This window comes from Pinus tabuliformis, chromosome 6 (genome assembly GCF_031772625.1).
Source record: "Pinus tabuliformis cultivar Carrire ecotype Pingquan chromosome 6, CPIR1, whole genome shotgun sequence".
In the NCBI taxonomy this organism is placed as follows: domain Eukaryota; kingdom Viridiplantae; phylum Streptophyta; class Pinopsida; order Pinales; family Pinaceae; genus Pinus; species Pinus tabuliformis.
The window spans coordinates 969,874,003-969,900,334 of NC_142292.1; the positions used below are offsets into that span (position 1 = coordinate 969,874,003).

The 26,332-nt window shown below is 38.3% G+C and overlaps 1 protein-coding gene across 1 annotated transcript in view; it reads right to left on the minus strand.

The window, feature by feature from the left end:
* Nucleotides 1-7,825: 7,825 nt before the first annotated feature.
* LOC149262219 (putative small nuclear ribonucleoprotein G) overlaps nt 7,826-26,332 on the minus strand; it is a 49,356-nt gene continuing 30,849 nt past the window's right edge. Inside the window, exons 4-5 of the mRNA XM_089383626.1 lie at nt 8,095-8,122; nt 7,826-7,987 (exon numbers count right to left, since the gene is read on the minus strand). Of these exons, the coding sequence (XP_089239752.1) occupies nt 7,928-7,987; nt 8,095-8,122 (88 nt within the window). The 3' untranslated portion in view covers nt 7,826-7,927. The remainder of the gene's footprint in view (nt 7,988-8,094; nt 8,123-26,332) is intronic.

Genomic DNA, 26,332 nt, shown 5'->3' on the forward strand with positions numbered 1-26,332 from the left:
TCATGGCTTACTAATACCGCATGCCCATAAAACCATAACAAATATTTATATGGCATTATTTTTAATTACTCAATTAATGAAAAGGGTTGAACTATGATAACGACTTTTGAGATCAAACACTACCTTTGATTTGTGAATAATAATAAGAATGTGTGTGTGTGTGTGTGTAATTTACAAGATTCTTAACCAAGGAGATTCACCCCACTTTGCTATAGATATTCTTAACAACTTTGTTACAATACCATAGGGCAAAATACCATGGCTTATCAATATCACATCTCCAAAAACCATAACTCATTCCATAGTCAAAATATTTTTTAGATTGCCCATGGGAGTAGCTCAATTGGCAATGGCGTGTTATGAAGAATTATGTAAACCATGAGATTCAAGATTCAAATCCCCCATAAGTCAAGCCAACAAATACATTATATTAATTTAATTTTATAACATTTTTAGTTAAATTGAAAATAAAATAAAAAAGACATAACTAACTACCTTTTGGAGACACGCCTCTCGAGATTGGTGTCTCCTGTAGGTTAATGCCTACAAATATTGTAGCATAGGGGATTGGTGTCTCCTATAGGCTTGTGCCCACAAATCTTGCAGCACAACATATTGGTGTCTTTTATAGGCTTGTGACTAAAAACCTTGCAACTGAGGGCACTGGTATCTCATATAGTTTGGTGCCTACAAAAATTTGTTATAAATAATTTGTTATTTATATCTTGTGTTCCATATGTGAGATTGTTTGGTTATGATTCATGACTATTTAAATAACTAAGAAATCATATTATACTAACTCACCCCTACCCTATCTCAGTATGAATATGAATCTAATAATTGGCATAAGAGTAGGTTCCTTTCGAAGCAGACCAACCATTGCAAGGGATATATCAGAGGGAACATGGCCACTCATGAAGGTTATTTCACGAGAGATTTCCATTATTTGACGAAATAAAGTATTCCTTAAAGGTAAGGATGAGGACTTATCTAATGTATATTTGTTTTGACATTTGGAAATCTGGAGTGGTTGGTAATAAGGCTTAAACAAATTTTTCAACTTAGCAAGATGGTAGGAAGGCTTGCATAAAAAAAGTAAAGGCCATGATGTCATCTTGTGTGGCCTATTAAAATCAGAATTTGTCAAAATAATGCATTATGAATATGTAAAAGACATATGGGACAAACTTTAAAAGAACTATGAAGGAGATGACAAGGTGAAGAGGGAAAATCTTCAAACCCATAGAAGACAATTTGAGAGCTTGAAGATGAATGATGAAAAAGATATTACAGTTTACTTCCTTTGTGTGGGTGAGATTTTCAATACTCTCAAAAAACTTGGTGAAAATTTTAAGGAATCAGTGATTGTACAAAAAAATTTGAGATCTCTCCTCTTAATATTTTATGCAAAGGTCTAAGCTATTAAAGAAATGAAGGACCTGAAAAATATAAAGACAGATGAGCTACATGGTATTCTCAATGCATATGAAATAAGGATAAAAAAAGGTAAGTCAAATAGAAGGAAGTAGCTTTGAAAGTTTCAAAGAAGATAAAATCACAAAACTAGTGTTTTTTCTGGCAATGAATGAGATGCAGAAGAAGCACAAATCATGAGAAAGCTTACAATGAGATTTAGAAAATACAAAGGTAAGCTATCATTCAAATGTTTTAATTGTGGTAGTAGGTCATTTTACTACTAAATGTCCATATGAAAAAAGAGAGAATAATGATGATGAAGGAGAACATAAAAATAGAAAAAATCCCCATAGACACAAAAAGGGAAGATATAACAAGAAGAAAATTTTTTTATCCATAGAAGATAGTAGCTCTTGAGATGAAAGTAATGATTATGCATCTAATGTTGACAAAAAATAATTTCATATCATAGTCATGGATATCCGAGATGTTAATCAATAAAATAAATATAGTCAAAAAGAGAAAACATATTCAAAGGATGAAGATATTGATGGGAAAGTAAACCTTGAAGCAAAACGTGTTAGTTCCCTAGAAGAAATAGAATAACTTAGAGGCAAGATGAAAAAAAAAAGAGGAGATATTGTAGAAAAATGAGAAGAAAAAGGATCATGATCTAGATGAAACAATAGTTTCCATCTTGAAGACACAACTAGAAGAGGCAAAGAGGATAGAAGAGGTAGTGAGAAGCCAAATGAAAAAAAGGGAAGAAATTTGTGAGATGCTAGAAGAAGAAGTTATTTCCTTAAGAAAAGAACTAAAAAAGTAAAATGTTTAGTCAAATCAAAGCTTGAAATTTGGAAAATGTTCTGAAATATTAGATGATATTCTCAGGTTGGATGTGGATTTCTCATGTATTCCATGAGGTATTATATTTTATGCATTGTTTTTGTTTGGGCATGATTTTTATCTTTTAATTAATAAAATATTATTATATTTCTTAATCTATGTCCTTAATTTTTTCTTTATTTTTACGCCTAAGGAGTTCTTTAAGGGATGTTACTTGAGAGCCCTTCATCGTCTCTTCATAGCATATGTAGAAAGGCCACATATATACTAACTTATGTCATATTTGTGTTAGCAATGAACCACTTGTCACATGGTTCTATCTTCGAGCTTCGTCGTCAAGTTCTACGGAGGTCGTAGATTTGGAACCAAGACCGTTTTATTCTTTGTTAGGATATTCTGACACATAGGAAATAGTTAAGTATAACTTGGTCTAGTGTAGAGTTAGGTAAAGTGTGTTTCTTTACTATGTACTTTTGTAACTTACAATCCGACGGTCACAATATGTTCTAGACATGAAGTGATCCAACGGTTCATTCTCTCCTTGGTATTACCGACACTTGATCCATGGCTTAACACCTGATTGGTCCATGCTCTCTATTTAAAGAGCATGGAGGGCCATTTTTAGGGTAACCATTCATGAGAGAATATTATGTAAATTTTCATTCTTTAATTAATAAATTGCCTGAAGTGACCGTGTTGGCTCAGGCCATGGACTGTTTCCCTCTTTGAGGGTTTTAACCACGTCAAGAATACTGGTGTATTGATCTGTGATCTATTTGTGAGCAGTGTCCTTTAGTGTTCTGTCTGAGGAACTTACCCTATAAATTCCTACATTCTTGAACACTCTTAACTGACAACTTACCAACCTCCATACATACCACCTACTACTATTGTTGGTACCTACTCTTCCTTTCTTTACTATAAGAATCTAATCACAAACAAGACATAACACCAACATAATCTTTCCATGGCTCATACTGCTTAGATTATATATATATATATATATATATATATATATATATATATATATATATATATATATATATATATATATATATATATATGCAAGGTCACCCATGAACATACGAAAGTTGAATCAAATCAAATCACAGGTTACTAGAATCAAGTTGAATCCATCATGTGAAAATCAAATCACAAGTTACTAGAGTTTGATAAATTTATAGAGATATGTTAACTTCAATTTATACACAGTGAACAAAAAATAAGAGAAGTGACAATGGATGTACGTATGTCTCTTTGCATTTCTTTACTCACTTAGTAGACATCTTGCATGTCATGGCTATGGTTAATATTTTTTAGTATTTTTCATTCAGAACTTTCAGTACCAAAGAAATTGCATGATCTCTTCTCAATTATCTCTACAGTACAATTTGCACTTATGTTTTGTTTTGTTTTTGGGTCATTTTCAAATTCAAATTATGGTTTTACTAATCAAACAGAGTTACAATAGGTTCAAAGGCACAAATATACTAATTAAAAACATAAAACTTAATATTGAAAAAATATATAATATTTAGTTATTTATTATTTTCTTAATAACTTTAAAACTTCAATGTATTATCACAAGATTATGTAGAGATACAATTTTGAAATTGTGTACATTCATTTCTTTGTAGATTTTCTAGACTCATCCACTCCTGAACAATGCAAGTTGTTGGAAGCAATCTTGCCAACAAATAGAGATGGAGGCAAATGATTGTGAGGAAACAACGCTTGACGATGTAAACTTTGAGGAAGAAGCTTCACAATCTATATTCAAAGAACTTGCAGGTCAAGAATAATATGACGATGATCGTGATCCAAGTAAAGTAGTTTCTCAAGCTGAAGAATCTAATAATGATGATGAATAAGAAGCAGTAATCAATGTGGAGGGAGAATTTATTAGCCCATTATGTGATCTTAACAAATCAAGGAAATGGAAACAGATACTCAAAGAATAAGTTGTGCTTCTAAGACTTCAAGTGGAGGAATCAGAGAAGAAAGAAAAAATATTAACAAACCAATTAGAGGAATATGTTCAGCAATATGAGATATAATTTAGTCAAAATCAAAAGAATGGCAGAAGAATCAATTGCAAGATGTCGAAAGGAAAGAACATGATAAGGATCAAGAAATTTCTCAATTAAAGATGAATGCCAAAGACACAAGTGAAGCTCCAAGCCCCCGCAAAGCAAGGTTGAAGAGAAACCTAATAGAAAAATATTTCAAAGGCCAAATCCAAGTGAAGGACAGAAGAAGGTTGAAAATGTTTCTACTCCAAGAATTAATTCTCAACAAAGGGTCATATCTCCTCCAAGGAAGAATGTCTTTAAAATGTCAACAATATCAAAGCAAGTTGTTTTTTCTAGGTATCCTAGTATATTTTCTAAGGTATTGTTTTTCATGTACTAACTTTGGGCATAAGGCTAGGGATTACAGAGCTTATGACAGAGATGATTATCAAGGCCACTATCAAAACCCTAGAAGCAAGCTTGCAAAAACACAAGATAGATATTCAAATGGATTTATCAGCAAAAAATATATGCCAGTTGCTCTGTCATTCAGATTCCATATAGAGTGTTTCAAATTCCATAACTATCATGGACACATAACTTGTGGTTGCAAATACATGATGGAATCTTCCTTGAATGAGAACTCTAATATCAAGTATAAGAAGGTTAGGAAAGAAAACAAAAGAAAGAAGATCAAGTAAATGAAAAAATCTCAGCAGTTATGCTCTCAGGATTTGTGAAGTCGCAAGGTCACAATGAATCTCCAATGGAAGATGTCAAGGTTCAAGATGATTTGACTACAGAGTTGGTACATACATTATTCTTAAGAATCTAGCTTGATGACTCCATATCATGTTAATGTTGAAGAGGGGGGAGTCTAAGTAGCAGCAGTTGCAAATTTCAAGATCTATCCTACGACTAGTTGAGAGATGGAAAATATGAAGAAGTTGTCAGAATAGTAATCAACATTTCAGACAGATTAGTCAACTTTGTGGTGTAGCGGATTTGGAAAGCCGGGTCATGAACAAAAGTGTAGAAGGAATCATGGTTTTTGTCATAGAGGTAAATATTTTCGACAATGAATATTAACAGGTAGAATCTACTATGGCAAGTCATGTGAGTATAGCAGGTCAAGGGGAGAGAAGCGCCAAAGGAAGATATTTCATAAGGGGAGGAACCCTTTTCCATTGTTGTCAAGGGGGGGGAGAAATCAAGAAAATATGAGAAGTATGGAAACAGGGGGGAGTAGTAATCGCAGGGGGAGTATGTGTGTTTCCATTAATGACCAAGGGGGAGATTATTGAATGGTATTGTCATTGATGCCAACAATGGTTTATAAATTCTCTCAATATCCATCTATGGTTTGCATTGATGAAATCTCCAATGCTCAAGATGTCTTGGACGTCCAAATGCCTGATCGTATTGCCTCACACTTACTGAATAATTTGAGCATGATAAACAGTGAATTTACTTGCATGTTCATCACCATCATGTAGCCTTCATTGTGTCGATTCTAATGATAGGTTGCACACCCCGTGGGTCCTCTCTACTGACGAGATATGGCTTCTTGAAGTTGAAACCACAAAGTCATGGTCATGTATCCAAAGTGATTGATAAAGGAAGCTTGTTCATTTATTAATGGCATTTCTTTTCTCAAGAAAATTTAAATAAATTATGATGGACCTATAAGGTTAAGTTAGTTTCAAATATTATGGTTACATTTGGTTCAAAGGTAGTTAAAAAAATTGGTTCCATCTTTGCAAATTTAATTTTGAAATTTTCAAGTCATCCTCTTAAAAGGATCATGTCGGCTCCTATTAAATATTGAATTTATTAGGTCAGCCTCAGTTTTGTTTGGGCATGTCAGCCCCTTGTTCCATTATATATATGAGGATCGTTTCTCCTCCAATATGCATCGATCTTTTATGAATTTTATAATGTAATATCACCAAAAAATTATATGAGGCCGGGGGAAAATCGTTATATTAGGAGGCCAAGTTTATGGATAATTTGGGCTTATTTATTTTATTTTCTAGTTATTGGTATTCATTATAGTTCTAAGGCAGATCTGGACGAATTTTTTGTGGCACCCTTTGCAAGTTGTTGTGGCATTTCGTGGACCCTTTTCAGTGGAAACCTTCACTGTGTGTTATTTCAGCCTTTTTTCTTGAAGCTAATCCAGGTGGAAAAGTCTGAGGTCAATGTGTTCTGGCCAAAATCTGATGTTCTACACCAATGGATATATGAGGCCTGGTCTCCAGACTGTGAGATATACTTATGTCCCAAAGGGTTTTTTATAGTCAGATTCAAAACAAAACAAGAAAGAGAATACATCCTTAACAAGGGGCCATGGTTATGGGGCAATGCAAGACTATTTATGACCCCATGGTTCCTAGAATTCGACGCCAACACAATGGTGGTATCAAAGATGCCAGTGTGGGTTAGGATGCACAACCTCCCATTACATTTTTGGCATCACAAAGTGTTAATCGCCATAGGGAATGTATTGGGAAAATACCTAAAGACTGGTGAGGACAAAATTTCAAGAGGGATACTAACATTTGCCAGGATATGTGTTGAGGTAGACCTCAATGAGGGACTACTAGAAAGTATCAACTTGAATTTCAATAATACACAGTGGACACAACCACTAGATTATGAAAACATAGTTTTCCGATGCCATGGATGTCTACAAACATGACACCTCCACAGTGCCTGTCCTAAAGTAAAGAAAACTCCCAAATGGAACAAGAAGCAACAGAAACATCCAAAAGGATGGCAATGTACAACCCCCCTGGAGGAAGAAGTATAAAAAGTAGAAACAACAATATACCAAGCAGAAACAGAGGAACAAAAGAACCAGAAACCCCACTAAAGGAAGAGGAAGACCCCAGCAACCAAACACAACATAAAACATCCCATTTAACAGGAATGGAAATAATGGGCGTCAAGCAAACTCATGGTTCAGAAGGATCCGAATCGGACAAAGACACTCTCGTTGAAAATTAGCTTTCCATTCTAACGTCCATTCCCAATACTGGAGGTTGGCGTAAGGTGGAAAAGAAGAAAGGGAGAAAAGAACCGTAGTCAATTTTTTTATTTTTTTACTTTTTGTCTGCCTAGCATCCTGTGAAAACAGGTACAGGCCATATGCATATGCTTTTTAGCATCTACAAAAAGTATTTTTGTCATTATGAATAAAATTACGACTTTTTCCATGGAAAAAAAAAAAAAAACATCATCAAAACGCAAGCTGAGAACATTGCACACACAAACTTATGAAGCCTTAATATAAGGAAATTGTTCCAACCATCTAACTGCGTTCATAGCCAATAAGAATTGATGTTACTATTAAGCAACATGTTAGGATGTGGTTACTATATCAAGAAAATAAATCACATTGTGAAATTCAATTGTCTACATTGCTTCCATCTCCCCGTGCAACTATTTCAGCCATCTTCTAACTCCTAAAAGCATAAAAAAAGGGGGGAAGAATACTCTCCATACTTTGCTCATAACATCCATTCAAAATAAAACATTGCAAAAATTGCTAGGCAAAATCATTACTGGAATATTTTAACAAATGGTGCATTGCTTACAAAAGTTATGTACCCATGAATCTCCCAAACATGAAAAGGTTTCAAAATAAATTATTATGACCTATTGACCGGTTCCAAAGCTTCAATCATCACAACAATGTTCCCTCTGATGACCTGCACGTAAGAAACAAAACAAATGAATCTCCTAGTAAATTGAATTTAACTAATTTTATATGACACTGAAACTTTTGAAAACAACATGAGAAAGAGGAAAAACCTACCACCATGCCTATCTCATTTCTTTCATTGCTATTTGTTGAGCTAGTTTATTAACACAAATTAACACAAGTATTCATTATCAATCCAGGTTTGTAAAACTTGGAGGCAAGTCCACAGTGTATGAATATCAGATATACCCAAGTTTAGAAGATAAAATTTGAAGAAATAAGGAAGTAAATATTACAAATATAAACCTATTTTAACAATTTCCGATTCACTTTTGCAATGTATGAAAGATGAATTGGCTCTTAACTTAAGAGATCCATTTGTGTCATTCTCCTTAAATATCACTTAATGAATAGAAAGCAGAAATCATGAATTAACAATAGCTTAAGATGCATAAATAAACAATGAAGGAGACTCTTAACTTAAAGATCTTTGGGTATTCTTCATCACAATTCATTCAACATTATGCTATCATTGGAAAACTGAAATTACATAAAACTGCTTGAAAGTAACAAAGATGAATTCTAGTTTTGATCTATTAATTCAATAGAAAGAGAATTCAACTTGAACACTTTGTTGTCCCTTCTTATTAAAATGATAAACAAACTAAGATTCATTAGTAATATAAATCATCACACATTAATTCAAATAAGAAAATCTGAAACAAAACAAGTAAACAAATCTAAAGCAACTAGTTCATGAAAATTAAGCTAGTTAACAATGAAGTGTACTTAGCTTGGAGTGAGGGCCCTCCACACTTGCCTTGCACACTTGGGGCTACTATCAGATGCTGAAACTTTAGTCACTCATTCACACCGATGAACAGCAAAATTAAAGTAGAATAAGTTCTTCTAATTAATCTCCAATATTCAAATGTCTCAACATAAAGTGATATAAAAATTACATTTCATAAGCCTTCAAAGTCTTGGCTTAAATAGAATATCATGAAAGAAACTGATCTAAAGTCTCTCTAACAACTATATCTATTTATATCCATCTATCCAAGTCGAATCCATCCAATCAATCACTAGAAATATGGACAATCCCATGAAATCATAAAACTGCCCTATTTCCTTGGGATTTTTTGAATGATTAGTCATGTTTGACCAGCCTTAACCGAGCCTGATAAAGCTTGTTTTGACTGAACCAATTGGAATTAGTTCAATTCTAGTTTCCAAGCTTTCCATTCATGTATCCAGCTCGAGCCCAAGTGTCCTACGAATATGTCGTCCACATAGCTATTACGGGAATTTCTAATGTTGTCCAAAGTTGCACTTAAAATTCAATTTTCATAAAAACTTCTAGAAATTGCAAACTTAAAATTAAATCCATGAATATGCATAAAATACATCAAAATGAGATGTATGTGATGGAAAATGGATGGAAAATATAAGGATTAAGTAAGTTTCCTTAAGCAAAAATGGACCAAAACAAAGGGCCAACATCTCTCCCTTGCTGATCTTCAAGCATGTCCTCATGCTTGTTTCTTCCTTTTGGACCTTCTTATGCCTGTTGTGCATCTTGTTCCGGACCTTGATGCCTCTTGCTGTGCTACCTCTAATAGATAGTCTATCCCTGTGTTATGTTCTTCTTTATACAAAGTAGTCTTGACCTTCTATTTTTCATATTTGTTTTTCCACATGTTCTTTTCCTTAAGCCACTTGAATGCCTGTTTGCAAATTATATCATTCTTTCTCTTTAGTTTTCCTATTTCTTCAGTTAATTTTCAGTTTCTTTAACCATTTTTGCATTACTCTTCTTATTTGCCTTGTTTTCTTTCTTCAAGTGCTTTTCCAGAATCTTATTTATTTCTATTTGATCTATTAATTCTCTAATTTTTCTCAAGTGTAATTCATTTCAAGTTCCCGTGTGTTTTGAGCAAATGATGTTGCTGCCACATCATCAAAATAGGAATCTTTCTATAGAGCTTCTTTCTTAATAATATCCTCTGTATGTTTCTGTGTAGAACATGTTTCCACTATTTGTACTTCTTGGTCTCTGCTACTTGTTTCAATTGGGCTCTTCTTCCTAAGCCTCTTAGGAATGGACATGATGGATGTTTCCTTTTCAACCATGATTGTGTTGGTTTTCTTCTTAGATCTGGTTCTGGGATAAAGTGGTGAACTCATAATGCCCCTGGTTTCCTGCTCTACTTTTCTTTTTTCCTTAATGACCTGCTCCTCATACTGGTTTTGGTTTAAAAACCCTCTCCAGCTTATCCCCTGATTTTTTACTTGATATTCTACAAAAAAATTTATTAACCCTTAATGATAAACTTGAGCTTCTTTTGGCTTGTTTTCATTTCTTACTAATTCTATCATCTTGATGAGACTTTGAAAGAAGAAATATGGTAAGTCTATCTTGACCTCTCCTTTAATGTGTTGAAGGAGCCTAATATAATACAAATGTGCCACACTATATCCTCTATCACAAGTGAAAAAAAATTGAATAATCAAGACTAGTTCTCCCCATGGCTCATTGAACCATTCCCTAGGTATACCTTTAGCTCTGTCAAAAGATCCCTTTCTGTTTTTATCTAGGAAGAAAGTCCATGCTTTCTCCTTGAAATGTAGACCTTTGTGACAATTTTCCCCTATCATTGGAAGGTCTAATGCTTGGGCTCTTGTTTTCTCCTGAGTATAATTATTCACAAATTCTCTTGTTATACCCTCACTATGACCATTAAATCTTTGTAGGAACCCTATGAGTCCTGCTTGATACAAATTTTCTACTGTTTCCTTCCTCCAGTGCTCTATTTGAAATTTCGGCTCTATCCTAGTGGTCATATTTTCTGTAAACCAGTGGATATATCCTTCTATTGTCATTAACTTCATTTTTAATAATGACAAATAACAATTATTTATGCATAAAAATCCTTTCTAGTTCAGTTTGTAGGAGACTTACCTTTCCCTTGATGTTCTTTAAAACAGTCAAACTAGTCTATTTTAGCCCCTGTCTCTCTCTGCAGCAATATTGTTCATGTTTATCAACACTCTGCTCTGTTTTATGCAAACCAAATATCCCTCTTTATACACACCTCTATAAGAAAGAAATTGAACACTGTTTTGGAAAATAAATATATATACATAGAAAAGACAAAATCATATCACAATTCCTCCCTTCAATTTTCTTTTTTCTTAACATATTCTTATGATATCAAACTAGAGTCGCTTCTTCATTCACTGATTGTTGAATTGAGGCCACTGTGTGTACATTTTTACTTCACTGTTTATACAATCAACATGCAATGTGAATTTGCAATCAACTATATTTTCAACAAATTTATTTTGCGCACTCAAATATAATCCCAATACTCTATTTTTATTGACCAATCTCTATTGGAATTATGAGACAAGTGTTGTCCTTGATGTCAAATCACACAGATGACAGATTAGAGTGCAGTAGGTCAGTAGCAAAGAATTGACGATCAGACTACAAAGAATGAAGAAAGAAGAGTATATACGCAGGTTCACTATATACCAAGTAGGGTATACACGCAGGTTCACTATATACCAAGTCGCGTATACACAGGTTCACTATATACCAAGTAGGTCATATACGCAGGTTCACTATATACCAAGTCGCGTATACGCAGGTCCGCTATATACCTGGTAGGGTATACACGCAGTTTCATGCACGGAAAAGCGTGTACATGTCGGAAAGCTTACTTTTGGTCTGTGATAGTTAGTCCTCGGTATTTGAACCTATGGTTTTGGACCGTGGTATCTCGACAAGTGTGTTGATCCCAAGTATTGGACCCTTGGTATTGATTTATTATGGTTTTGGACCGTGGTATTGAGCAAGGCCTAAGACTATAAAAGGAGAAGAAGATCATTAGGCAAGGGTATCTGAAAAGACTAGAATATCTGATGAAGTATGAGATCCAGTATGCAGGTTATGGGTTGATGATGCATTGCTTGATCTGAGCTAAGGGGGGATCTCACCGGTTGATGGAGAACAAGATCTAAGGATAAATCGGGATCAAATGGTTTGAAATGAACTATCTCTATATGACTGATTATGTTTATTCTAGATCTATATACTGACGCATGTAATGATCTGAACTGGGTATAACTTAAGTTTGAAATCGCTGCAAGTCATGATTGAATATTTATAGATCTGTACGCGGGTTGGCTTTGGTGTAAGCGCGTATGTACGCAGGTTGAGTTCATTGTAGTAGCGTATACCATTTGAGCTATGATGTCTGAAGTTACAGGTGGTTCTAACTGTTGATGAGTTCTGATGACTGTTTAATGGTGTCAGTATTCTGCATATCTTGGTTGGATGATTGTGTATTGATGGATGAGAACTAATATGGATCAAGATCATAATGACTCATATTTATGTGATCCGATGGACTAGATTTGGGTGCTAACACATATATTATCCTTGTATATTGTTATAGACATTTTTGTGCCTCACAGCATGGAGCATGAAATGTCAATAATCTGAGGGATCCAAAGTCCTCAAACATGTTGTTCTTACCCTTAGAGGAACAAGGTCAGCAAACCACAGCTCTGCAAATCAGTCTTCCACTGAAAAACACTCAAAACAGGTCAATTTTGGATCAAAGCAGCTGCTCCAAAGGGTACCTGCGTTGCATAGCAGGTGCAACAAAGGCTACCTGTGTTGCAAAGCAGGTAGGACAAAGGCTACCTGCGTTGGGCGTAACTGGACATGTGGAGGAATTTTTTTCTCAAAGTGCCAGTGCCCAGGAAGCTTCCAGAAAGGCATGTGATCAAAAGATTCGCCTAATAATGAGTTAAGAGCTTCTAGAACTCCAAGTGGAAGGTAGAAACTCCAAGTGAAGGACTGAAGAACAACTGGAGTTGAAGAGCACAGCAAGTCACACATCAACATGACTTGCCTTCACTCCAAAACTCTATATAAGGATCTCATCCCATGGGATCTGAGGGGCGGAATTTAGCGCAAAGAATTGCTGTTGGTTTACAGTTGTGAGCATTGGGTGATTGCTTGAGGGAGGTGAAGAAGAGATTTCTCTCCGTCGGGAAGGTGATGCTGGATTGGACCTCGCATGGTTGTATCACCGCCTGAACCTTACTTCCATATATTAATAAAGCATTTGAGGTTCTTCTATTCGCATGTGTTTCAATGATGAATTGTCTTACTTGTGTCTTTGATTTATGCTAATCCTTGAATCATTTATACATGCATGCCTCTTGTAGTTTCCTTTTCTTGTCTTATTTGCAGGATCCCGTGTAGCTGGGCCCGTGAAGAGACTTGGAGCTGGGAGCGAGCGGCAAACAAAGGAGATAGGATCGACCATTTGCGCAAGACATCGGTAAGTGGATCTATCCCTTTTATCTCTTGCATGTTATAAAGAAGAAACTTTAGATAGCTTTGCTTTCAGCTGTTGCTAAGGAACTGTCACCCTTAGAGTGGGTTAGGGTCATTCTGAGTTGGATACTTTCCCCCACAACAGACTGGCGACTCCACTGGGGATCGTGTCTTGTTGGTAGCTTGTGTATTCTTGCTATTCATCTCTTGAACAAAGGGGGTGCCAAATCGAATTGCATGCGAGTCCTTCGAATGCAAAGTAGAGGGCAGCTACTCCAGCCCAGTGCTGGGCATGTTCATGATTTGAAGAGCTGATCCACAAGGACTCTTTTGCTCTTTGTGATAGTGTTCATCTTCCTTAATCATCCTCTAGAGTATACTTGACTGATAGCCTCTGATTTGAGCAAAAACCGTTGATTTTTGAGCAAACTGTGTCCCGGAATCTGGGAAGGACGAGAGTTGTCTCGTTCAGTGCAGCTGCAACAAAGGCTACCTGCACTGCAACGCAGGTCCCGAAGGGGCTACCTGCATTGCATCCCTGTTTGACAGTGCAGTACCTGCGCTGATCCAGTTTTGCCTTGAGCAACTGGGGTTCCCCACTGTCTGTTGCCCAGTTTTCAATATTGTTTTTGCAGCCTGCTGTCAACCTGTATACCCAGTTGAAACCACTTCTCTTTGCCTTCATTCCGCCTCAGTTGTATGTTGAAACCGTGATTGTTCTTATTGTATTTCTTGCTATCATTCACTGTTTCCCATAGCGAAAGCGAACTAGTCTTGCTATGACCTCTTGGATCTAGACCTGTGAGAAAGAGTCGTTACGATTCTAAGAGCTAGTTTATTGCTGTTCATAGCTGCTTGAGCATTTGCTTTCGTTATATGGTTCGAATTTCATTATTTCTTGTGTTTAAACGAGCGAATCGTAAGGTGTTCTTTTGATTATTGGACAAAACTTGTTTGCTTACGCTTGAAATCGAATTCAAAATTATACAACAACTTTCTTTTTTTAATCATCAACATTAAGGAAGAAGAAAAGAAATACTTGCATTGTGCATGTGCATTTTGACAGTTTGCATGTCGATTTAGGGAAAGTGCATTAGTGTGTGCTCCATGATCTGTTTGAAAGGATGATGTCTTTCTTTTCCTTCAGTAGTTAAGATTTTCATAAGTTGAAAGAATTGAAAAGCTTGCTTATCATTCTTAGACTGCATTTAGGAGTTGTCTCATACATCACGTGGTGATCCATAAAGGCAAACTGCTAAGCAAGATCAACCTAAAAAGAACTGAATTTATCTAACAACGCTTTGAAACATAACGAAACACAGTAGAGGTCTAGGTAGAGACGTGAACCGGCGTCGTTAAACATAGTGACTGTCGATCTCTACGAAGGTGGGTGATTCCTCCTGAGGGACGATAGCACTAATACGGACTTGAGCCCCCGCGTACCGTCGCGTATATTGGGGGACCCCTATAGGAACAAAGCCTTTATCCATAGGAAGCCGTGTCGGCCGCCCTACTGATCGCAATGCAGTGAACACAGCATTCACGAAGATCGACCACTCGTACCGTAAAACGTATTCTGTGGTTTCGCGAAAGGTTTGGCACACCCTTGCCTAGAACTCCAGAGTAGTTTCTTTTGGCCTTTTTCAAACTCTATAACTGAAAAAGTCCATCCGAGCATTTGTCACTTCGGGCTCGTTAATACATCGAAGGAGACTAGAGTCATCTTTAGCTTTTTCTCGACTCTTAAAAAGTGAAAAAGCAAGTTGTGTCTAAAGCGTCGTCATAATAAAATTCATTCTAAACGGAACATAATCACCCCTGATTCCTACGTTGATCTTAAGGTTGAGAACATGGAACGCACCGACCAAGGGATTCCACATGATGGGAACCCTAGCCCTTTCTCCTCTTGGGGAGAAGTTGGTGCGCCCCACATGGCCACATTGTCGCTTCCAGGACTGACGATTGGCCTGCCAGTTTGGCTATTCTCAACCGCTGTAGTTCAGACCACCACGGTTCCTGAACAGTCGAGTCGACAGTTAGACCCGTCTAGAGCTACCCTCCAGCCTTCCACTTCTTATACGCCTTCCTCCGATCCTTCTTCTTCGAAAGGTCAAGCCGCCGAAAGCGGAGCTCCCATAGAAAAGAAGAAGGAAAAGAAGAAGAAAGAAAAGAAGCAGAAGGAGCCAAAGGCGCCTGGGGGAAAGCAGAAGGTATCTAACGAAAACCCACACACAGCACGGACCGGGCCCAAATCGCCATGTGTCATATGTGGAGGGAACCACTTCCACAGTGATTGTCCCAGTATTCCCTGGATACTAAGGGACTGGTCCCCTCGTTTGCACGATTCGGAAGCGTCAACCTCTGACAACCAGGTTGAATGCTTACCGTCGACCAACGAAAGTGAAGTTTCTAGACGACGAAAGGGGATGAGATTCCCCTGCGAACTGTGTGAAGGCGATCACACCCTTCGCCGTTGTCCCTTTTTAGACGAAGCAAAGAGAGTTTTGGAAGATCAACCGGTGACACCGGTGCTACTTCCTCCTGGATATCAAAAACTCGCGCCAAGTCCTTCGTTGGTCGAAAATACAGCTGCCCCGCTCATAGGGCCAGCTGAAGTGTCAGTCGCTGAAAGTGAACCTACTGAATCCGGACCGGACGAAAGTCCAAAGGTCGAAACGGCAGTTGACCCGGTTCTCCCTTCAGAAGTTTCACCTTCACACACCACAGTCACTGAGGATTCATCTTCAGTTGACGCCCTCACCGAAGAGAGTAAGGATGACACCGTCCAGGTCCTCTTCGTCAACACCGATTCTGATGAACATCAGGGCAATGTGCCCACTCCTTTATCGCAGGAAGGAGCGTCATCAGGATCATATCCGGCCGTATATTCGGTCCCACCACCAAGCAACCTAGTTGTGTCCTTTGATTGGAACCAACTAGGCAGACCCCGGTTACCAGCCAGTATACCATTTAGAATTATAGTCCAAATATACCAAATGGTGATGGCTGGAACTATCATTGATGAAGGGGCATCTGTGAGTATTCTGTCCTCTATTGCTTGGAAAGCACTGGGTTGCCCGACGCTTTTGCCTGAGACAAGAAATCTCTCGGGTTTTGACAGAGGAACCAGTCGACCATTAGGGATTCTACCTAATGTGCCTATTACCTTGAAAGGGAAGGCCGTCAAGATAAATTTGATGGTCGTCCAAGGACCCTTGGATTATAACCTACTCCTTGGACGGGACTACATATATTGCATGGAAGCAATAGTCTCCTCACTCTTTCGAATAATGTGTTTTCCATACGAAGGAAGAATGGTCAAGCTCGTAGACCAACTTTCATTTCCGGGATCACGCATCGCAAATAGCCACATACCTATCCCGAATGGTCTATTTGATCAATTTGATCAAGAAAGGTCTCTACCTCCGGTTCTTCTTCCTGATGAAGGCGAGTGATTCGGGAAAAGAAGGCCGGAACCCAGGGGGCATGCATCCTGGTCTGCTCTGGAGGCAGAAGAAACCTTGGGTGTAAAGTAGAATTTCCGCGGAAGAATATGACTAGTCCGTACCCCGTCCCCTCCTTCATCTTTGAGAATCTTCCTCTGAGCCATCTTCGTGGAGAAGAAGGACAAGAAGACAAAGAGAGACTGGGAATCTCAGAAGGGGCTGTTAGGAGTGGGGTTGTTCTAGAATAGGATTCTTTTGTCAAGGTTACTTGTTTGACAAAGGTCATTCAACTTTGTCTAGATATGTAGGCTCTACCGAAGAAGGGGATCCGTTTGCGGCGGCAAGTAGGTATCGTCTTTGGGTAAAAGGCCAGCTTCACCCATTAAAACAAATGTTTTAAAGGATAAGTAGGGGCAGCCCCCAAAGAAAGAGATGCTATTTGCTGCAACAGATTGTAACCATCTTTGTGTAACCTAATGATAGACATCGCCGAAGAAAGAGTTTCGTTTGCGGCAGCAAATAAAACCATTCTTTGGGTAACCAGAAAGAGGTAGGCCTCTCCCGGTAGAACAATTTGTTTTACCTGCAAATTGAGGGGTAACCTTGAAATTAGACTTACACCTGGGGGCATGCAAACCTCTTGGAAGGCAAGCATAGGCGACTTTTAGTTTAGGTAGAACTAACCCACTAACCCGTAGATAAGTCGATACCTGGCTTGCACAAAAAGAGGATATGGAGCAATGCATAGGGAGATGAAAGCTTTTAAAAAATAGGAATCTTCCATGAGACCTTTCTACATTATGACTGGTAAGAACGAGCAATTTTGGCAAAGTTCATGCTCGTTAAAAAATAAACGCAAGATCCAAGCAGTTTTAATGCGGAAATTCATGCTCGTTAAAAAATAAATGTAAGCTTGTGAGCATGCTTCCCCCAGTGTTCAAGCTCATTCAGAAAAAATGAACCGGTAAATAACCATCTGAGACCGTAAATTCATCAGCCATAAAAGCCTTGGTCGTGTTTGTGCACCGTCACCTCCACTTGTCATTTGGCCGATCATTCACATCCACTTGATTGTTTACCTATTTTGAGGAACAGCTGCGAAGAGTGATTTCACCTAGCCATCCTTGTGACACTGCCGTGATTGGAAAATTCCAACCTGTACCTGGAATCTGCTGCTATCCCTGTTTATCACTCGTTCCTCAAAATACGAGTCTTCTTTGAGCTCTTTTCACTGACTCGTAAAATATGAAAAGTTTGCCGAGTTTTGGCCTTCCAGCTCGTTAAAAGGACCGGAAGAGCTATCCCTCCTCTAGATTTTAATCTTTTTGGACCTGAGGGATTATTGCACAAAAAGATCGAGCGCTTGTCTAGTTCGGCTCGATAAAGATATCGAACATTCATCCCTTCTGTATGGTTTTATACTTTTTCGGACTTAAGGGATTAGATGACGAAAAAGGACCTTTGGAGTCCACTTTATGTACCCTTTTCAGACTCTCTAAAAATGAAAAGGACTGAGCTGTCTTTGTCGCTGGGCTCGTTAAAAAGGGGTGATAAGCGACGAACTTGTCTATAGACGAGAACAAGTTTCCCTATCACTAGGCTCATTAAAAACATAGCGATGGGCTTGCCCGAAGGGCAGGTTATAGATCAAGCATATGTTATCCTCCTCAAGCTTGTCAAAAATAAAGAGGTACTGGTCAGAAATGACCGGGGAAAAATTGGGAATAACCTCAAAGCTTAATGGTAGCAAGTCGCTCTTGAACATGACACTTTTGCCTCCGTAAATATCGGGTTGGGTTATTATCATTCACCGGTCCCTTCACCATGGTCTCGCCATACCATCCATACATGGGGTAATGCTACCGATCCATCTCATCAGTGTCGTTATATGTTCAAGAGATGTCATTCAGAAAGTGTCAACCGGGTCCCATCCACTACCATACATCATCTTTCATCCTTCCATGACCGCCACCCTGAATCATATTTCACAGATCGTTTTCACCATCATCGCTAGCTCCGTTCCGTGTCACTGATGTGGGATTCATTAAGGCCCTCCTTTGACGGATCGCTTCTTGTCGACATCAGCTCACTATCCAAGAAGTTGATCTAGGAACACCCCCTCAGTACTTTGAAGCTTGCATGCCTCAATGGCAAGTTTCTCACTTCCGGCGATAGGTATACATTAATGACCTTCGACCGGGGGACTTTGCGTGGTGTTCGACGTCAGATCCTATATTCACGCCACGTGAATTGTGCTGCAGTACCTTGAGGGTCATCATCATTATCGGTGATTCCTCTCGCGCTTGTTAACAGTTTACATTATTGACTGGTAATCAAGCGATGTCTTTCCATGTTCGACTTCAAGAAATTCTCACATGGATCGACTTGTACTTAGTGTGAAGATCGGAAGTTTGAAGACCCCGGATCTAGTTTCATCCATCCGAGCTGCAGTATATATTCAGGAGATAAAAACATAGACATGTGCAGCAGATGATTATCCTACTGAAAGGATGATAATTAAAAGCAGAGAATTATCCGTCTCTTATCAGACGAACGTCTGTTTATGTACGGCAAATGTATTTATAAAGCTGAGCATGGTAAATGCCCGCCTCAGCTAGATCATGAAAAGATAATGTATTGTATTGTATTTTGTTACAGGTCACCTCCCGACGATTGAATGAACTTCGGATCCTCCTAATAAAGCATTTCACCCGATAAACGACCTCATACTTTAGGGGGCAACTGTTATAGACAATTTTGTGCCTCACAGCATGGAGCATGAAATGTCAATAATCTGAGGGATCCAAAGTCCTCAAACATGTTGTTCTTACCCTTAGAGGAACAAGGTCAGCAAACCACAACTCTGCAAATCAGTCTTCCACTGAAAAAACACTCAAAACAGGTCAATTTTGGATCAAAGCAGCTGCTCCAAAGGGTACCTGCGTTGCATAGCAGGTGCAACAAAGGCTACCTGCGTTGCAAAGCAGGTAGGACAAAGGCTACCTGCGTTGGGCGTAACTGGACATGTGGAGGAATTTTTTTCTCAAAGTGCCAGTGCCCAGGAAGCTTCCAGAAAGGCATGTGATCAAAAGATTCGCCTAATAATGAGTTAAGAGCTTCTAGAACTCCAAGTGGAAGGTAGAAACTCCAAGTGAAGGACTGAAGAACAACTGGAGTTGAAGAGCACAGCATGTCACACATCAACATGACTTGCCTTCACTCCAAAACTCTATATAAGGATCTCATCCCATGGGATCTGAGGGGCGGAATTTAGCGCAAAGAATTGTTGTTGGTTTACAGTTGTGAGCATTGGGTGATTGCTTGAGGGAGGTGAAGAAGAGATTTCTCTCCGTCGGGAAGGTGATGCTGGATTGGACCTCGCATGGTTGTATCACCGCCTGAACCTTACTTCCATATATTAATAAAGCATTTGAGGTTCTTCTATTCGCATGTGTTTCAATGATGAATTGTCTTACTTGCGTCTTTGATTTATGCTAATCCTTGAATCATTTATACATGCATGCCTCTTGTAGTTTCCTTTTCTTGTCTTATTTGCAGGATCCCGTGTAGCTGGGCCCGTGAAGAGACTTGGAGCTGGGAGCGAGCGGCAAACAAAGGAGATAGGATCGACCATTTGCGCAAGACATCGGTAAGTGGATCTATCCCTTTTATCTCTTGCATGTTATAAAGAAGAAACTTTAGATAGCTTTGCTTTCAGCTGTTGCTAAGGAACTGTCACCCTTAGAGTGGGTTAGGGTCATTCCGAGTTGGATACTTTCCCCCACAACATATATGTAATGATCTGAAGTCAGGAAGTGCATAGAAGTTATGAATAAGTAATTAATGACATATACGTTGGTTCACTTGATGAAGTTGCGTATACACATAGATTCAGCACTTCCAAGTAGCGTATGCACTCTGATGCATGTTTTTGATGATACAGTTGGTACTTATTGATTTTGTAGAGTTCTGTGACTATGTTGATTGACAGGGTTTCAATGTTTCAGTGATTCAGAGATTGATGATGCTAGTAGTGATTGTTTTGAGCTTCAATGATAGTTATGGGTCCAGTATGAAAATTTGATGAAACGTGGCCTTCAGATTATAGTGTTGTGCTTTAGGAGTATCCAGTCTGAAAATGTATGAAACGTGGTACCCAAAGGGGAGAAGATTGTAGGCCGGCGCCTACGTACTAGTATCTTAGCTAGTACAAGAGCAAAGGGGGTTGGAGCTCCCTTCCATGAGAGTTTGGAGAACGAGAGAAGGTTGTAGCCTTCTGCAGGTTGTAGCCTTCTGCAGGTTGTAGCCTGCGTGTTGGTAAAGGACTACACCAGTACATTGTAAAAGAAGTTTCTTAATAAATGAAGATAGAAACGAATTGCACCAGGTGGTTTTCACCCACATTGGGTTTCCACCTTATATCATGGTGTTCATGTGTGTTGCTTATGTGTGTTGATCTATCTGTTTTACTGCTACTGTTGACTGTTAATATGGCTAATAATGTTCTGATGCATCCATTGAAGATCACATAACTGAATCATGAGTTTAATGGTTATACGCTAGTTGCAATAGACACAGTCGCGTATATACGCGGGTATACTTAACTGAAGTAGCGTATATGAATCTGAGTATGAAATTGAAAAAGTACAATTGATTAGATAATATTGATTCACCCCCCCTCCCCTCTCAGTATTATTTCCAACAATTGGTATCAGAGCAGGTCCTTTGGTAGAAGCTTGATCACTTGAAGGAGATTCGTGGAACTATGGGAAAGAAGCTTAAGAAGAAAGCACCTAAGAAGAAGAAGACATCTCAGAAGAACTATGACAGTGGGAGAATCGATTGGGGATTAGGTATAAGAAGCTCTTCAGATTCAGAATCAGATTCAGAATCATTTCAGAATGAAGATGAACTATCGGGTATGAATTTGCTATCCTATGATGTTCCAACTATCTATCCATTTGGAAAAGATGAAAGTGATAGTGAAGCAATTAAATTTGCTTTTATGGGTGAGCAAGAAAAGTATCAAATAGAGACAGTATTTAGAAGGCTTACAGACAAAATTAAAGATCAACAAGATCTATTGAACAAAAGGGAATGTGCTTTCAAAGAAGAAGTTACCAAACTAAAAGCTCAATCAGAGGAAGGAAACAAGGTAAGAAAGTTACTCAAGGACAAGGAAAATCAATGTCAAAAGTTGCAGGGTGAAGTGACATCATTAAGAGATGAAGTCAATGAAAGAAGCACAACCATCAAGAAACTCAGAGATAGATCCAGTTACTATGAAAGTCTTGAAGCCATGATCCGCTCGCTAAAGGAAGATCTTGAAGAATCAAAGAAGCAGAATAAAGATCTACTCCAAGCTATTGAAAAACAGGTAAACGAAGATATCAGCTTAAAATCTCAATTGGAATGTGCCTTCAGAATTCGTCAAATGTAGCAGGATCTGAATGAAGAACAAGAAAAGGAGATTCTCAAACTAAGGCATCAGTTGGAAGAAGGAAGGAAAGCTGAAGAAGACATGAAGAAGCAATGTCTAGAAAATAAGGAACAACTTCAAGTTGAGGTAAATATCTTGAAAGGTAAATTAGAAGAAAAGGATAAACTGTTGAGATTTCAAGATAGTACTAAAGCCTTGGATGATATTCTTAGTAGTCAAAGGTCTCCTACTATTAAGACTGGTCTTGGTTTTCATGAATCTATTAAAGGTGAATCTAGTTCACAAGGTGAGGCAAGGAACTCTAAAGAGAAATCTAAAATGATCAACAAGGAGATGAAAGGTCAACCCCATCAACAATCAAGGAAAGAGACTCCTCAAAGAAAATCTTTTACTCCTCCTATGAATAATGTTGAATGTTATGTATGTCATAAGCTTGGACATGTTGCAGCTAGATGTGGAAGAAGAAGGGTTCAAGACCATCATGTAGAAAGATCATCACATTCAAGGTACTTTAATGGATATTGCTTTGCTTGCAATGTGTTTGGTCACAAAGCTGTTGATTGCTACAAGAGAAATATGAAACATGTAAGATGTTATGCATGTAACAAGCTTGGACATATAGCAAAGGAATGCAGGAACAAAGCACGGACATCACACCAAAAGGAGAAAACAACATCACACTTGAAGATATGGAAGAAGAAGGAAGTACAGTCAGAAAGATGTGGCACAGCACAATGTACTCAGACACAGCACAACACAGACATAACAGACTCAGAGGGAGCTGAAAGTATAAAACTTTAGTGTCCCGAATCTCATACGCAAGTTTCATAAATGGAAGTCGCGTATATACGCGAGTTGGATGTTGCACAATCGCGTATATGATTATCTGAAGAAATGTCATAGGGACAGGTTCAGGAAAAGGATTTGTTATGTTTCAGTCCATTATTTTCTCTTTTTGATAATATTTACAGTCTGCTGAGGATGTGTGGAAATATCTTGATACTTGTAAGATGTTTAGAAGGGTTTGATCCTAACTTGATGATGATGTCTTGATGCTTATTACTGATATATGCATGATCAGATCTAACAGTAAACAGATGGCTCAGGTTGAGGGGGAGCATATGCCTTTAATAATGCATTGTTGGCATTATGGATTAATAGTCCTTGGTGATGATACTTATATGGCTAAATGATATATCTTGCTATGATGTGGTTGTGAGTTGTCTATGATAAACTCTCATATGATTCTTGAAGTTACATAGTAGATGTTCAGATCAGATTTATGGTTGATTCTTTGGTGATGCATATATGGTGCTTACATGGTGATCTTCATAAGGATAAGGAGAAGTACAAAGCTTGAATACACATCTTCCTCACTTGATGATGAGTCACTCATATACTGTGGTTGTCATATGCATAAAGATCATACAGTTATGATGTAGGCACTCATGTGGATAAGGATTGTTGTTGTTGATGATATCAAGAAGTTTTGTCAAAAGAGCTTGAGCTCAAGATACATAGTGCTGATACATGGATGACTACTCAAAGTCGCTTTTTTGGAGACATGATGATGAGTTCGTATCTATATGATGATAGGTTGATACTTACATATGTTGATTGATGTAGATGTTCCCAAGTAATGATACTTGGATCATGTAGATCTTGTTGTTGATGGCTATGACTCTGAATTATGTTCAAAGGGATGAATTGATGCAGACATACCTTGTTATAGGTTGATGACTTACAGGACATTTACAGGTTGGTGATCTGGAATTGGCTGTATGCGAGTTTCACAAGGAGTATCCGCGTATATACGCAAGTTTCTGTGGATACAGTCGCGTATATGATAATTTCAAGAAAATCAGTGGGTCAAACTCAGAATGAGAAGATTCTGATATGAGTCTGACAGAGACCATCTGGCACAGGTTCAGGGGGAGCAGATAATCTTCTAATAATGCATTGTTGACATTACCTTAGAAGCTTTTGGTTCAAGTACTCAAGCTGTTTTGGTTCAGGTGGATCAGCTGCAGAAAGAAGAACAGAAGGAGAACATGGTTGCTGATATATACAGTGATTGTCAGATGCTGCTAATAGTAGTTATTGGTGACTTTCATAAGTCTTGCTCTAGATATTTCGTCTCTATGTCATATATCTCTTTTGTGGTATCTCTTTCATGGTGTCAAGGTCATGTAACGGCCTATATTGGTTTCCCCACTATGCCTGGGATGAAGATGTAATGTTCTTGTTTTATCATGTGTAAACTTTTGATGTATTCCCACTTGGTTGGGTGGATGAGTCAATTCTAGTATATCCCCACTTGGTTGGGAAATGGATGTATGTATTGAGTCTTTTGGTGATAGGAAGGTCTTTTAAGATGTATAAGTCATGGTTCTTCTTGAAGAACACCTTTTTGCAGATCTTGCCTACAGTCAGGAAGAGCATGAACAACACACTTCAGCAGTACAGAGACTCGGCATGTACTCAGGGGGAGCATGGACAGATTGGTACACCTTGGCATATACAAAGGGGGAGCTCATTCAGAGATTTCAACAGATACTCAGGGGGAGTATGGACAGCGGAATGTTCAACAAAGGAAGAGAATATCTTGGTCCGCCCTTTGCCCTTGATGTCAAAGGGGGAGAGTGATTTGGTGTTGTTGCCATCAAGTCCAAAGGGGGAGATTGTTGGCATTATGATGCTTGTGTTGTACTTGATGGCAACCCACTCATAGAAGAACATCTCACTTATTTATAACTGGATGAATCTCCAGAAGAGATATCAGATGTGACTGATGGAGGACAGCTCAAAGGAATCAGATGATAATTCTAAGTGTGACAAGTTAGCTTTGCCATCAAGTCCAAAGGGGGAGATTGTTGGCATTATGAGACAAGTGTTGTCCTTGATGGCAAATCACATAGATGATAGATTAGAGTGCAGCAGGTTAGTAGCAAAGAATTGACAATCAGACTACAAAGAATGAAGAAAGAAGAGTATATACGCAGGTTCACTATATACCAAGTAGGGTATACACGCAGGTTCACTATATACCAAGTCGCGTATACGCAGGTTCACTATATACCAAGTAGGGTATATACGCAGGTTCATTATATACCAAGTCGCGTATACGTAGGTCCGCTGTATACCAAGTAGGGTATACACACAGTTTCATGCACGGAAAAGCGCATACATGTCGGAAAGCTTACTTTTGGTCCGTGGTAGTTAGTCCTCAGTATTTGAACCTATGGTTTTGGACCGTGGTATCTCGACAAGTGTGTTGATCCCAAGTATTGGGCCCTTGGTATTGATTTATTATTGTTTTGGACCGTGGTATTGAGCAAGGCCTAAGACTATAAAAGGAGAAGAAGATCATTAGGTAAGGGTATCTGAAAAGACTAGAATATCTGATGAAGTATGAGATCCAGTATGCAGGTTATGGGTTGATGATGCATTGCTTGATCTGAGCTAAGAGGGGATCTCACCGGTTGATGGAGAACAAGATCTAAGGATAAATCGGGATCAAATGGTTTGAAATGAACTATCTCTATATGACTGATTATGTTTATTCTAGATCTCTATACTGACGCATGTAATGATCTAAACTGGGTATAACTTAAGTTTGAAATCGCTGCAAGTCATGATTGAATATTTATATATCTGTACGTGGGTTGGCTTTGGTGTAAGCCCGTATGTACGCAGGCTGAGTTCATTGTAGTAGTGTATACCATTTGAGCTATGATGTTTGAAGTTACAGGTGGTTCTGACTATTGATGAGTTCTGATGATTGTTTAATGGTGTCAGTATTCTGCATATCTTGGTTGGATGATTGTGTATTGATGGATGAGAACTCATATGGATCAAGATCATAATGACTCATATTTATGTGATCCGATGGACTAGATCTGGGTGCTAACACATATATTATCCTTGTATATGTAATGATCTGAAGTCAGGAAGTGCAGAGAAGTTATGAATAAGTAATTAATGACATATACGCTAGTTCACCTTGATGAAGTTGCGTATACACGCAGATTCAGCACTTCCAAGTAGCGTATGCACTCTGATGCATGCTTTTGATGATACAGTTGGTACTTATTGATTTTGCAGAGTTCT